This window comes from Myxocyprinus asiaticus, chromosome 26, assembly GCF_019703515.2.
Source record: "Myxocyprinus asiaticus isolate MX2 ecotype Aquarium Trade chromosome 26, UBuf_Myxa_2, whole genome shotgun sequence".
NCBI lineage: Eukaryota > Metazoa > Chordata > Actinopteri > Cypriniformes > Catostomidae > Myxocyprinus > Myxocyprinus asiaticus.
In genome coordinates, this window is record NC_059369.1 from 44770001 (window position 1) to 44782402 (window position 12402).

At 39.6% G+C, this 12402-nt stretch overlaps 1 protein-coding gene across 5 annotated transcripts in view; it reads left to right on the plus strand.

The window, feature by feature from the left end:
• The window catches only part of LOC127417066 (semaphorin-3D-like), a 55935-nt gene that overhangs the window by 30484 nt on the left and 13049 nt on the right, over positions 1 to 12402 (plus strand). For 4 of the 5 annotated variants that reach the window (XM_051656781.1, XM_051656782.1, XM_051656778.1 and 1 more), the window contains 8 exons: positions 1364 to 1506; positions 4255 to 4369; positions 4503 to 4572; positions 4901 to 5045; positions 5359 to 5581; positions 5873 to 5961; positions 6070 to 6111; positions 10426 to 10583. In XM_051656781.1, coding sequence (XP_051512741.1) covers positions 1364 to 1506; positions 4255 to 4369; positions 4503 to 4572; positions 4901 to 5045; positions 5359 to 5581; positions 5873 to 5961; positions 6070 to 6111; positions 10426 to 10583 — 985 coding nt within the window. The remainder of the gene's footprint in view (positions 1 to 1363; positions 1507 to 4254; positions 4370 to 4502; positions 4573 to 4900; positions 5046 to 5358; positions 5582 to 5872; positions 5962 to 6069; positions 6112 to 10425; positions 10584 to 12402) is intronic. The other variant, XM_051656779.1, reaches the window with a different exon arrangement.

Genomic DNA, 12402 nt, shown 5'->3' on the forward strand with positions numbered 1-12402 from the left:
TTAATTCATTGTGTAAACAGTTACTGTGATTTCAACTTTCAGTGCCAATTAAAACAATTTAAAAATGTCCCGCACACTCAGACTGACACACATACAAACGTAAGCATGAACTGTTGCCACAGAATGGGCAAAACCACAGCAAAATGTTTCCATGGTAAGGACACGGTGATTAGTATAGTGATGCCACACTCTCTGATTTATTCTGACTGTAGCGTGTGGGAAAGTTATTACAGCACTAATGGGTGCCACCTTTGAGATGTGTTGTCCGTGTGTCTGTGATACAGTATAAACCAGAGATGTGATTTTTGATGACTTGTTTTATTCTTCTGTACTGAGTGAAAAATCACTAGGTCAGACTTGTGAACAGAAGTGCATTTCGTCGCTGTCTGATGAAAAGCACGTATCTCCAAAAACAAAATTTTTCAACAGATGTAGGCAATCTGTTCACTACGCTCCAGCCAGACTGCTGAGGTAAATTAGTTGATGCTATTTAAAACATAAGGATGGGACATACTCGGTTTTCATGGACACTTCTCAAGGCCAATGGATATACTTGTAAAACAGATAGCCTGAAAGCCCTTTTCATTGGTCATTTCGATGCACTATTCAAATAGTAGGAAGAGGACATTTGGCGCATTCCGTCTATGGTAAAAAGACAAAATTGCCAAAAGTGTATATACGTGTTTTTCAGCGATGTCATTAACTCAGCTCACGACTTTGAGATATAGCCATAAAAAGTGTCAACTAGCTCATATGCATAATGTTTTGGACGTTGGAAAAATTACTGCATACTCTAAAAACTAAATGTGATACAGTACAATATATATTTTGCTAATGCACTGGCAGTGCTAGAAATCGTCTGCTTAGTTTGGATGCTTAGAGTAATAAGTCTAATCCTTTATAGACATACTTTAAATCACTTGAGTTACCACCCAGCTGCTGGAACTTTTTTCTCCTCTCCACCATCATTAAAAGACAGCCCGATATAATGCACTCTTTGTCTTCTCATTGACTGTCTTTGGTCCATGCTTGGCTTCCTCTTGAGTCCTTGAGCGTACAGTGGCTGATGCTATTTAATGAAGGTTAAATCCATATAGTCTGTTTTCCTACATTAAACATCCATTAAATGTGTGCTGTGAGCCCAAAAGGAAATGCCTACCATTTCCCCTAAACAGTACGATACAGTTTTGTCTTTAAGGTAAATACTCACTCAAACATGCTCACACACACATACAGTGGGTAGAAATAGGGGTTTTAGCTGTCTTAATAGGCTTCCAAACTTGTAGATCTTGGAAAAGGATTAGTGGATTAGTTGATGTTATAAATGAAAGCTGACCAGCTTTTCTCTCTTTTGTCCCCACAGAGGGCAAGTTTATTTCTGCCCATCCCATCGCGGACACCTACAACCCGGATGATGACAAGATTTACTTCTTCTTCCGCGAGGTGTCCCGTGATGGGAGCACTACGGACAAGAGCGTGCTGTCTCGTGTTGCTCGGATATGCCGGGTAAGGCCTGTCCTCACACCGCTTGATCAGAGAGGAACTCATCTCTCTGATCTTTGTCTTCCCCGGCGAATAAGAGTAAATGTGCCCCTCTCTGGGAGGGAAGGCTTCCTGGTACATTCCTCTTGATGTGATCTGCTGAAAGTGGATGAAACTCTTGTCATAGCAGAGGTCTGGCTATGCCGTTGCTGCCCAAGTCATTGTTCATTTTGACAGTGGAGATCCCTTGTGTGGGGAAATAACTGATTCAATTACTGTATGTCATCACATTGTGTTTCTCCCATTCCATAACAGGACATCACTAGAAAGGCTAGAGGCGTTATAGAAATACCATCCATACATAAGTTAAAATCAGATTTATTAAAAAAAATAAATACATTTAAAAAAAATGTTAGATGTTCCTGTCACACAATGTACAACAATCAGATGCTGCATATTTCAGTTGGCCAGCTTTGTAAACTTTTGACTTTTAAAGTAAAATTTGATGCTTTTCATTTCATTCAAGCTAAATTAAAGCTTCCTCCTTTCAATCCAGCAATGAACCTTGTTACATTGGTACCAAAACCCAGGAAGGAGGAAGCTGGGACCGGCTTGACACAACATGTAGACATTTATTGCACATACACTTTTCAGTGTCACACAGTAAGGCTTTTCAGCCGAAACATTCACTGCACGTGCTGCTTTTCAGCAGACATGTTCAAGATAAAGTCACACACAAACACATTGCTTATCTCCCCGTCTGCTGCTGCTTGATCGGTTGGTCCATCTGTCGGTCCGTATGTTGGTCCGTCTGTCTGTCGATGTATCTGTTGGTCTGTCTATCTATCTATCTTGATCGGTTGGTCCATCTGACGGTCTGTCTGTTGGTCAGTCTGTCTGTCTGTCTGTCTGTCTGTCAATCTATCTGTTGGTCTGTCTATCTATCTATCTTGATCGGTCGGTGTGTCTGTCAGACCGTCTGTCTGTCTGTCTGTCTGTCTGTTGGTCAATCTATCTGTTGGTCTGTCAATCTATCTATCTTAATTGGTCTGTCCGTCTGTCGGTCCGTCTGTCTGTCTGTCGATCCATCTGTTGGTCTGTCTATCTATCTATCTTGACCGTCGGCCCATCTCTCAGTCCATCTGTCGGTCCGTCTGTCTGTCTGTTGATCTATCTGTTGGTCTGTCTATCTGTCTATCTTGATAGGTCGGTGTGTCTGTCGGTCTGTCTGTCTGTCTGTCTGTCAATCTATCTGTTTGTCTGTCTATCTACATATCTTGATCAGTGTGTCCATCTGTCTGTCTGTCGATCTATCTGTTGGTCTGTCTATCTATCTATCTTGATCGGTCGGTGTGTCTGTCGGACCGTCTGTCTGTCTGTCTGTCTGTCTGTCAATCTATCTGTTGGTCTGTCTATCTATCTATCTTGATCGGTTTGTGCGTGTCTGTCGGACCGTCTGTCTGTCTGTCTGTCTGTCTATCAGTCTATCTGTTGGTCTGTCTGTCTATCTATATTGATCGGTCTGTCCATCTGTCGTTCCATCTGTTGGTCTGTCTGTCTGTCTGGCGATCTAACTGTTGGTCTGTCTATCTATCTATCTTGATCGTCGGTCCATCTCTCAGTCCGTCCGTCTGTCTGTCTGTTGATCTATCTGTTGGTCTGTCTATCTGTCTATCTTGTTAGGTCGGTGTGTCTGTCGGTCTGTCTGTCTGTCTGTCAATCTATCTGTTGGTCTGTCTATCTATCTATCTTGATCAGTGTGTCCGTCTATCGGTCCGTCTTGTTGTCTGTCTGTCTGTCGATCTATCTTTTGGTCTGTCTATCTATCTATCTATCTTAATCAGTCTGTCCATATGTCAGTCTGTCTGTCTGTCTGTCGATCTATCTTGATCTGTCTGTCCATCAATCTATCTGTCGATCTATCTGTCTATCGGTCAGTCGTTATGTCTGTCTGTCTGTTGGTCTGTCCGTCTGTCCGTCTTTTTAAAATAATTTAATGCAAATCTGTGAACTGTCTGGCTGCAACTATTTAAAGCCTGTCAGACAGTCAGATTCCTTGATGTTGTAGACTCATCCTCTCAGGCTAAATGCTTTAAAATTCCAAGCTCTATTGCAAAATTCTTGGTCTGAAGCAGGCAGGTTTTTATAGCTTTAGGAGTTTTTGTGAAGCTAGCCAATGCCAGATTCCTCACTGGATAACTGGCCTAACACTGGAGAGGGCATCTTTGAAGATTAAAGCATTTAGAAAACACCACTCCTAAACCTCTTTTCAGTTTTTTTTTTTTTCTTTCTCAAGTGTGTTTGTTATTCAACAGGGATAATAATGGCAGAGGCGGAATATGTTTGCTGCTTTAAGTGGCAATAACAAGGAGATTCATTTAAGTGTCCTCAGCATGTCTTCTCGCTCTAAGACCTCTCATTACTCTATTGTGCATCTACAGATATGTTAACCTGGTCTTGGAGAATTAATGGAGAGGGATGTTACATTCTAATTATATACCCAGTGGCCCAAACAACCTCTGTTTCTTTCTTATTTGTCTCTCTCTTTTTTGTGTGTGTATCTGTGTGTTTGTGTACCTCCGTGTATACCTTGTGGTTTTCCATAATCTTAATTGAATAAGCCACTCTAATAAAGGGCAGATGTGGCCACCTCTCTTCAGTGTGTGCTTGTTTTATGAAGCCTATAAAATAAAAAGTTAAGGTTTCTTAAAATGATACACACGTGCTTTCAGAATCAGATTATTAGAGGACCATGTGTGTGTTTGTGTGCAGAATGATGTAGGGGGTTTGAGAAGTCTTACCAACAAGTGGACAACGTTCCTCAAAGCAAGACTTGTGTGTTCCATTCCTGGACCGGACGGAGTAGACACACACTTCGATGAGCTACGTGAGTGATATCTCCTCATCCCATCCCGCTCTCTCTAACAAACAAATTGTTTTGTTTCATCATGTTTCTTGGCATTATAAAAAGATGTTTCATATTGTGTATTTGTGCATGTGTGTGTGTGTGTGTGTTACAGAGGACATCTTTCTGCTTCCTAGCAGAGATGAGAGAAATCCAGTAGTCTACGGAGTCTTCACTACCACAAGGTAAGTCCTGGCTCCTGCAGCAGTGTTTTGAGTCTGGGTACAGTTGCTTGAAATCCATTCTGAAACTTTTGCTAACTGTTGACTATACGTTATGTAAGATAGCACATGATTGTGAGTCTTTTTTATAGAATAAAGAAGCTTAAAGGATTGTGATTTGTATAAATTTGCCAATTATTAATGCAAGATGCTCATTCTCTTCCTTTTGAATTCAGATTGTTTAGTTCTGTTGTCTGTGTGTGTCTGTGTGTGTGTGTGTGTGTGTGTGTGTGTGTGTGTGTGTGTGTGTGTGTGTGTGTGTGTGTGTGTGTGTGTGTGTGTTTGGACTCAGCTCTATCTTTAAAGGATCAGCCGTGTGTGTCTATAACATGAAAGATATCCGTGCAGCGTTTAATGGGCCGTACGCTCACAAAGAGGGACCAGATCATCGCTGGGTGGAATATGAAGGCAGAATCCCCTACCCACGACCGGGCACCGTTAGTATCACTCTGCCTCTCTCTTTCACGTTCATTCTTTCTCACTTCAACTTTCTATGAATTTTTTTTTTTTCTCATGAATAAACATGTAGTGTCACCTAAAGGCCCCATTGACTCAATGAAGAGTTTATAACATAGCCACTAGAGGGAGACATAACACAATATAAAGGCACCCGATATACTTAAAAATGCAGTTCACACCAACACAACATTCATGAGACTGTCAAAGGCAGTTTGTTTGAGTGTATATTTGTAATTACTTCCACATGTGGCGTTATACATTCTAAATATTTTAATGTATTTTTTTTTTCAGTGCCCAAGTCAGACGTATGATCCTCATATTAAAACAACTAAAGACTTTCCAGACGAAGTGATCAATTTTATACGAGTGCATCCGCTCATGTACCGCTCTGTCTATCCAGTGACGGGCCGACCCATTTTTACTCGTATCAACACAGAGTACCGGCTCACTCAGATTGTAGTGGACCGTGTGGCAGCTGAAGACGGACATTATGCTGTTATGTTCTTGGGCACAGGTAAGAAAGACAACTCATATACTGCTAATAATATTTAACAGTCACATTTGACTGTATTTTGGGTTAGTTCTAGCAAGTAAGACCAGGTGGAAAATTATTATTATTTGTATTACTGTAACAATAATTAATGAACTGTCCAATTAGGTAAACTTGATATACTAGGACAACTCTTGTGTGTTTATAGGCTAATTAAGTATGCATTTATTTGTGAATCAACCAGCAGATGGCAGTAGAGCTTAACTATTTGAGAGAGACAAATGGAGGCTTACACATCTACATGTGTCTATACAGATACGGGTTTGGTCTTGAAGGTTGTCAGCATCACTCAGGAAAACTGGTCCACAGAGGAGATCATCTTAGAGGAACTTCAGGTGTTCAAGGTAAAGGTCACATACTGTATATACACACACAGAGCATTCAATGATGGATGAAAAACAAAATCATTACAGGAATATGGTGTCAATTTTGCAAAAATGTCTTCCTTTCAGAACCCCTCACCTATCCTGAACATGGAAATTTCATCCAAGCAGGTAAGAGCAGAAGTGTATAGGCTTCACAATAAGTCTTCTGCTTTGGAATACAGTGAAAATAAATCAGTTTTATTTATTTTGTCATCTTTTAGCAAGTGCATGTCTGAGTGGTCTTATAATTGATGTGTTAGGGGTTCCATTGCTTTGTTTTATATTAGCAAAGTCTTTCAGATAAACCAGTTGCTTCTGCTCTTGTGCCATTTTCTTTTATTTTTCCTTTACGCTCCCATTTGTCTAATTATCCATTGGAGTTCATGGCGAGGTTTGCAATTAACCCAGAAGCTTCTCTCTTTTCTGTCTTTACATCAGTGAGCCATTCGGGCAATTATTTCTGCAATTCCAGGTCAATTCATCGGATCAAGTTCTTGTTTTGACTATTTTTCCTCTCTCTCTTGTACAGATAAGTGTTTGTTTATTTATTTAGTTAGTTAGTTAGTTGATGATTGTGATGATTGTTTTACACATTGAGGAAGGCCTGCGTGCCGAAATGTCTTCTGGTATACACGAGTGTGTAGCTCTTGTCTACAAAAAGGTTATTGAACATATTTAAATATGTCTGGAGAAGAGCATGCTATGGATTAAACTGTTTCAGCCCTCGTACCCAAATAATCATGCATAACATCAGCGGAGACTCCTACATTTGCTCCGAGGTCAATTAAAGCTAATAACTGAATGTTAATTCATTTATGTATTGATTTAAGTATTAGTAAAAGGCAATAGTGCATGAAGAGTTCACTGCATCATAGTGAGTGTGTTATGAGATGTTATGATCAGTTCTGTTCACTTACGCTAATGTTATCAGGTGTGTATTCGCCATTAACCCTTGTGCGACCTTCGGGATATTTTTGTATTTTTCATTTTTGTTTTTTTTGTGTGTTAATGCCAACGATATACATTTTGCCAAAGGTGTGCATTTTTGGGGGAATTTTGATATTTCAACCTCATTTCCTATAATACATCTATAATACAGGTGCATCTCAATAAATTACAATGTCGTGGAAAAGTTCATTTATTTCAGTAATTCAACTCAAATTGTGAAACTCGTGTATTAAATAAATTCAATGCACACAGACTGAAGTAGTTTAAGTCTTTGGTTCTTTTAATTGTGATGATTTTGGCTCACATTTAACAAAAACCCACCAATTCACTATCTCAAAAAATTAGAATACATCATAAGACCAATAAAAAAAACATTTTTAGTGAATTGTTGGCCTTCTGGAAAGTATGTTAATTTACTGTATATGTACTCAATACTTGGTAGGGGCTCCTTTTGCTTTAATTACTGCCTCAATTCGGCGTGGCATGGAGGTGATCAGTTTGTGGCACTGCTGAGGTGGTATGGAAGCCCAGGTTTCTTTGACAGTGGCCTTCAGCTCATCTGCATTTTTTGGTCTCTTGTTTCTCATTTTCCTCTTGACAATACCCCATAGATTCTCTATGGGGTTCAGGTCTGGTGAGTTTACTGGCCAGTCAAGCACACCAACACCATGGTCATTTAACCAACTTTTGGTGCTTTTGGCAGTGTGGGCAGGTGCCAAATCCTGCTGGAAAATGAAATCAGCATCTTTAAAAAGCTGGTCAGCAGAAGGAAGCATGAAGTGCTCCAAAATTTCTTGGTAAATGGGTGCAGTGACTTTGGTTTTCAAAAAACACAATGGACCAACACCAGCAGATGACATTGCACCCCAAATCATCACAGACTGTGGAAACTTAACACTGGACTTCAAGCAACTTGGGCTATGAGCTTCTCCACCCTTCCTCCAGACTCTAGGACCTTGGTTTCCAAATGAAATACAAAACTTGCTCTCATCTGAAAAGAGGACTTTGGACCACTGGGCAACAGTCCAGTTCTTCTTCTCCTTAGCCCAGGTAAGATGCCTCTGACGTTGTCTGTGGTTCAGGAGTGGCTTAACAACAGGAATACGACAACTGTAGCCAAATTCCTTGACATGTCTGTGTGTGGTGGCTCTTGATGCCTTGACCCCAGCCTCAGTTCATTCCTTGTGAAGTTCACCCAAATTCTTGAATCGATTTTGCTTGACAATCCTCATAAGGCTGCGGTTCTCTCTGTTGGTTGTGCATCTTTTTCTTCCACACTTTTTCCTTCCACTCAACTTTCTGTTAACATGCTTGGATACAGCACTCTGTGAACAGCCAGCTTCTTTGGCAATGAATGTTTGTGGCTTACCCTCCTTGTGAAGGGTGTCAATGATTGTCTTCTGGACAACTGTCAGATCAGCAGTCTTCCCCATGATTGTGTAGCCTAGTGAACCAAACTGAGAGACCATTTTGAAGGCTCAGGAATCCTTTGCAGGTGTTTTGAGTTGATTAGTTGATTGGCATGTCACCATATTCTAATTTTTTGAGATAGTGAATTGGTGGGTTTTTGTTAAATGTGAGCCAAAATCATCACAATTAAAAGAACCAAAGACTTAAACTACTTCAGTCTGTGTGCATTGAATTTATTTAATACACGAGTTTCACAATTTGAGTTGAATTACTGAAATAAATGAACTTTTCCACGACATTCTAATTTATTGAGATGCACCTGTACACTGTGTACACACAATAGTTACACTCAGGAGCTTCAGGACAAAAATGTCCCCATTGAAACCCATTAAAACTGCAATATTTGATCCCAGTGCCATTAAAGCATAAAATCATGAATTCTCTGATATTATACTTTCATTCCGGAGCCCTGGCTTCAAAATTTACATTTTTAATATTTTCCACCAGATGGCGCCATTTTTCTCATGTTTAGCATATGGAGCAAATACATGCTTTTCCCCTATTTTCTATATTATATAGCACTGCAGGCCAACTGAAGAAATGATGCAGATAAATTGTGTGGGTGTGTTGGTATGGATGTCAGAGTGTGTTTTGTACGTGTGTATTGAGAAATGTGTGTGTGTGTGTGTGTGTGTAAAAACAACAGTGGCATTATGTAAACAAACTGGCATTTAAAGGGTTAAAATCCTGAAAATGAATGAATATTTGGTAGTTATGATCAGGACTGACGTTGGTTAAAAAAAAAATAACTCATTGAAAGTGGAAAATAATATTAATACATAATATTATTATGGCAGTTTTTTGACGTGGACCATTTTGTCCTCTAAGGACCTCTGAGTGACATTTTTGTATTGACGCACAAGGGTTAAATGACACTTTTCTCTTTTTAAGTGACTGTGATAATCATTTCACTAAATTCTGATTCATAGTCTCCACAGTTTTCAATCAAATGAGTGTTTAATTTAATAATTTCTTTAACAAATTAACAAAACAAAAAAACAAACAAAAACTTTCCAATGTCCTGCCCTGCTGCCCCTCTCTGAATGCCTGTCCCTTGTTTTATTTCTCTGTAAATTGTAGTCACACATAGTCACAATTGTAGTCACACTTGCTTTTTCATATAAGGGAGGTCAGGGCTAGCTGTCACACATTTTACTCAAGTAATCTTGTCTACAAAAAGGTTATTGAAAATGTTTTCAATATTGTGAAAACTTGCCCCAATAGCGGGACATGTTGTCACACTACATGGGGTAAGTAGTCACAATGGAACCTGCTATTAATCCAGTAGTGCAGGATTTCATGTTAACATTGGTGGAGACACATTCCGCCAACACAAAATCTACTTCATCTATAGTCTTTAAATATTCACTTACATTAAAAGCATATTATGAAGAAGAAAACGATTCATGAAACAACAAAAAAGTTAAAAACATAAAAATATAAAAACACTATTTTGCCCAACAAATATTGTAATTGATAAATGGAATACATTTATGATTTAACACACATGTGACAACATGCCCTGACCTGACTTTCACCTTTGTCCTAAGAGCACATTTAAATACTTTCAGTAAAAATATGCCTTCATTATATAGCTGACTCTTGCATGAATGTATGCAGTGTGTTTTCTTGTTTTCTTGTTTACCTAAAAGCTATAGCAAAAATATTCTAATTGTGAAAATTTGTTTTGGAGGGTAGAATTCACAAAAATAATTTTAATTTAAGAGGGTTTTGAACAAGGTGTTTGAAACCAACATACAAATCCTCTGTTAGAGAAAACACACATTTCAGTTACTGAGAAATAGCCCTTGAGACAACTTCCCCATGTGACAGCTGGCCCTGCTCTCCCCTATATATATATAGAGAGAGAGAGAGAGAGAGAGAGAGACTTACAAAGAAACTGCAAATAAATGACATTGACTGATAACTCTGTTAGCGAGATTGCTCCAGAAAGCACTTTCTTTTTTTTTATTCTTTTTTTTTATTTCGCCTGGTTTAATACTTTGTGTATGTGTGTTTGTGCAGCAGCAGCTGTTTGTTGGAGGAAGTGACGGATTGGCGCAGGTGGCCCTGCACAGGTGCCATATTTATGGGCAGGGCTGTGCAGAATGCTGTCTGGCGAGAGACCCGTACTGCGCCTGGGACGGCACCAAGTGTTCCAGATACATATCAGCCTCCAAGAGGTAACAAACACACACACACATGAACCGATAAAGCCATTGTCCCAAAGACGAATCGATACAAAGCCATGACATCGATTCACAGAGGCAGCACTTCTGTTTAGTTTTCTCAGTTATTTGCTTTCCCACACAAACACAAACCCACACGTGCTCTGTGATGTATTAGGGATGTGCACAGCATGCAGTTTGATGCTCCGAGGTGTTTGGGGTTGGAGAAAGTTAAAAGAGAAAGAGAGAGAGGGGGCTTTGCGGTGCCCTCTTTCTGACCTACTTCTACAGGGTGAGTTGTTTCCTGGAGTTCAGCACACTGAAGAAAATTATAAATATTTGATTTTGCCGTGCCATAGGGCGTAGTGGGAATGAACTGGACAGGCAAATTGATTAAAGTTGCTTTGTTGTTGAGATGATGTATGTGAACTGCCAGAGAAGTTTTCTTGCCCTTTCTCTCCTCGGCTTTCCGGTCCGCCACTGATGCAAGGAGGCCAGGTCGGTCCAGCGGAGAGAGAGAGATAGAGAGACACAAAGAAAGTGTGTGTGTGTGTGTGTGTGTGTGTGTGTGTGTGTGTGGAGAGAGAGAGAGAGAGAGAGAGAGAGAGAAAGAGAGAGAGAATATTTGTCTTGAACTCTCAGATCGCCTGGAGAGCTCTGTTTGAAATAAACTTCATTAAAGTGATATTTCACACACAATATTCACATTCTGTCATAATTTCACTCACCCTCATGTTGTTCCAAACCATTATGACTTTCTTTCCAATACTGAACATAAAAGGAGAAATTTTGAATGCTCTTTTTATATACAGTGAAAACTCCATGGACACATAGACATATAATAATAATAATAATAATAATAATAATAATAATAATAATAATAAAATAGTTCTTATTACTTAAATCAATCAAATCAAATCAAATCACTTTTATTATCACACAGCCATATACACAACTGCAATGGTGTGTGAAATTCTTGGGTGCAGTTCTGATCGACATAGCAGTCGTGACAGTGAGACATATACCAATTTACAATAACATCAAATTAACACAACACAATTTAAACATCTATTATACACATAATTACACACAACAATATACAAATAATAACATACACTGTACAGTACAATACACACAATATAGATACACATTATTCAATAAAAATAAAAAAATAAAAAGTATATATAGTAGTATATATAGAATGTACAGTAGGTTGTATTGTACTGTATTGACATTCAGGCTGTCGGTTGATAGTAAGTTGTTAAGAGAGAATATAATATAATAATAATATAATTTATGACAGTCCGGTGTGAGATATAAGAGTGATAGTAATAAAGTGCAGTGCTGATGTATTTTGATCATGGGAGATCAAGAGTTCAAAAGTCTGATTGCTTGGGGGAAGAAGCTGTCATGGAGTCGGCTGGTGCGGGTCCTGATGCTGCGATACCGCCTGCCTGATGGTAGCAGTGAGAACAGCCCATGGCTCGGGTGGCTGGAGTCTCTGATGATCCTCCGAGCTTTTTTCACACACCGCCTTGTATATATGTCCTGGAGGGAGGGAAGCTCACCTCCGATGATGTGTTTGGCAGTTCGCACCACCCTTTGCAGTGCTTTGCGGTTGTGGGCTGTGCTATTACCGTACCAGGCGGAGATGCAGCCAGTCAGAATGCTCTCTACAGTGCAGGTGAAGAACCGTGTGAGGATGTGGTGGTTCATTCCAAACTTCCTCAGCCATCTCAGGAAGAAGAGGCGCTGAAGAGCCTTCTTCACAATGGCTTCAGTGTGGATGGACCATGTGAGTTCCTCAGTGATGTGGACACCCAGGAACTTGAAG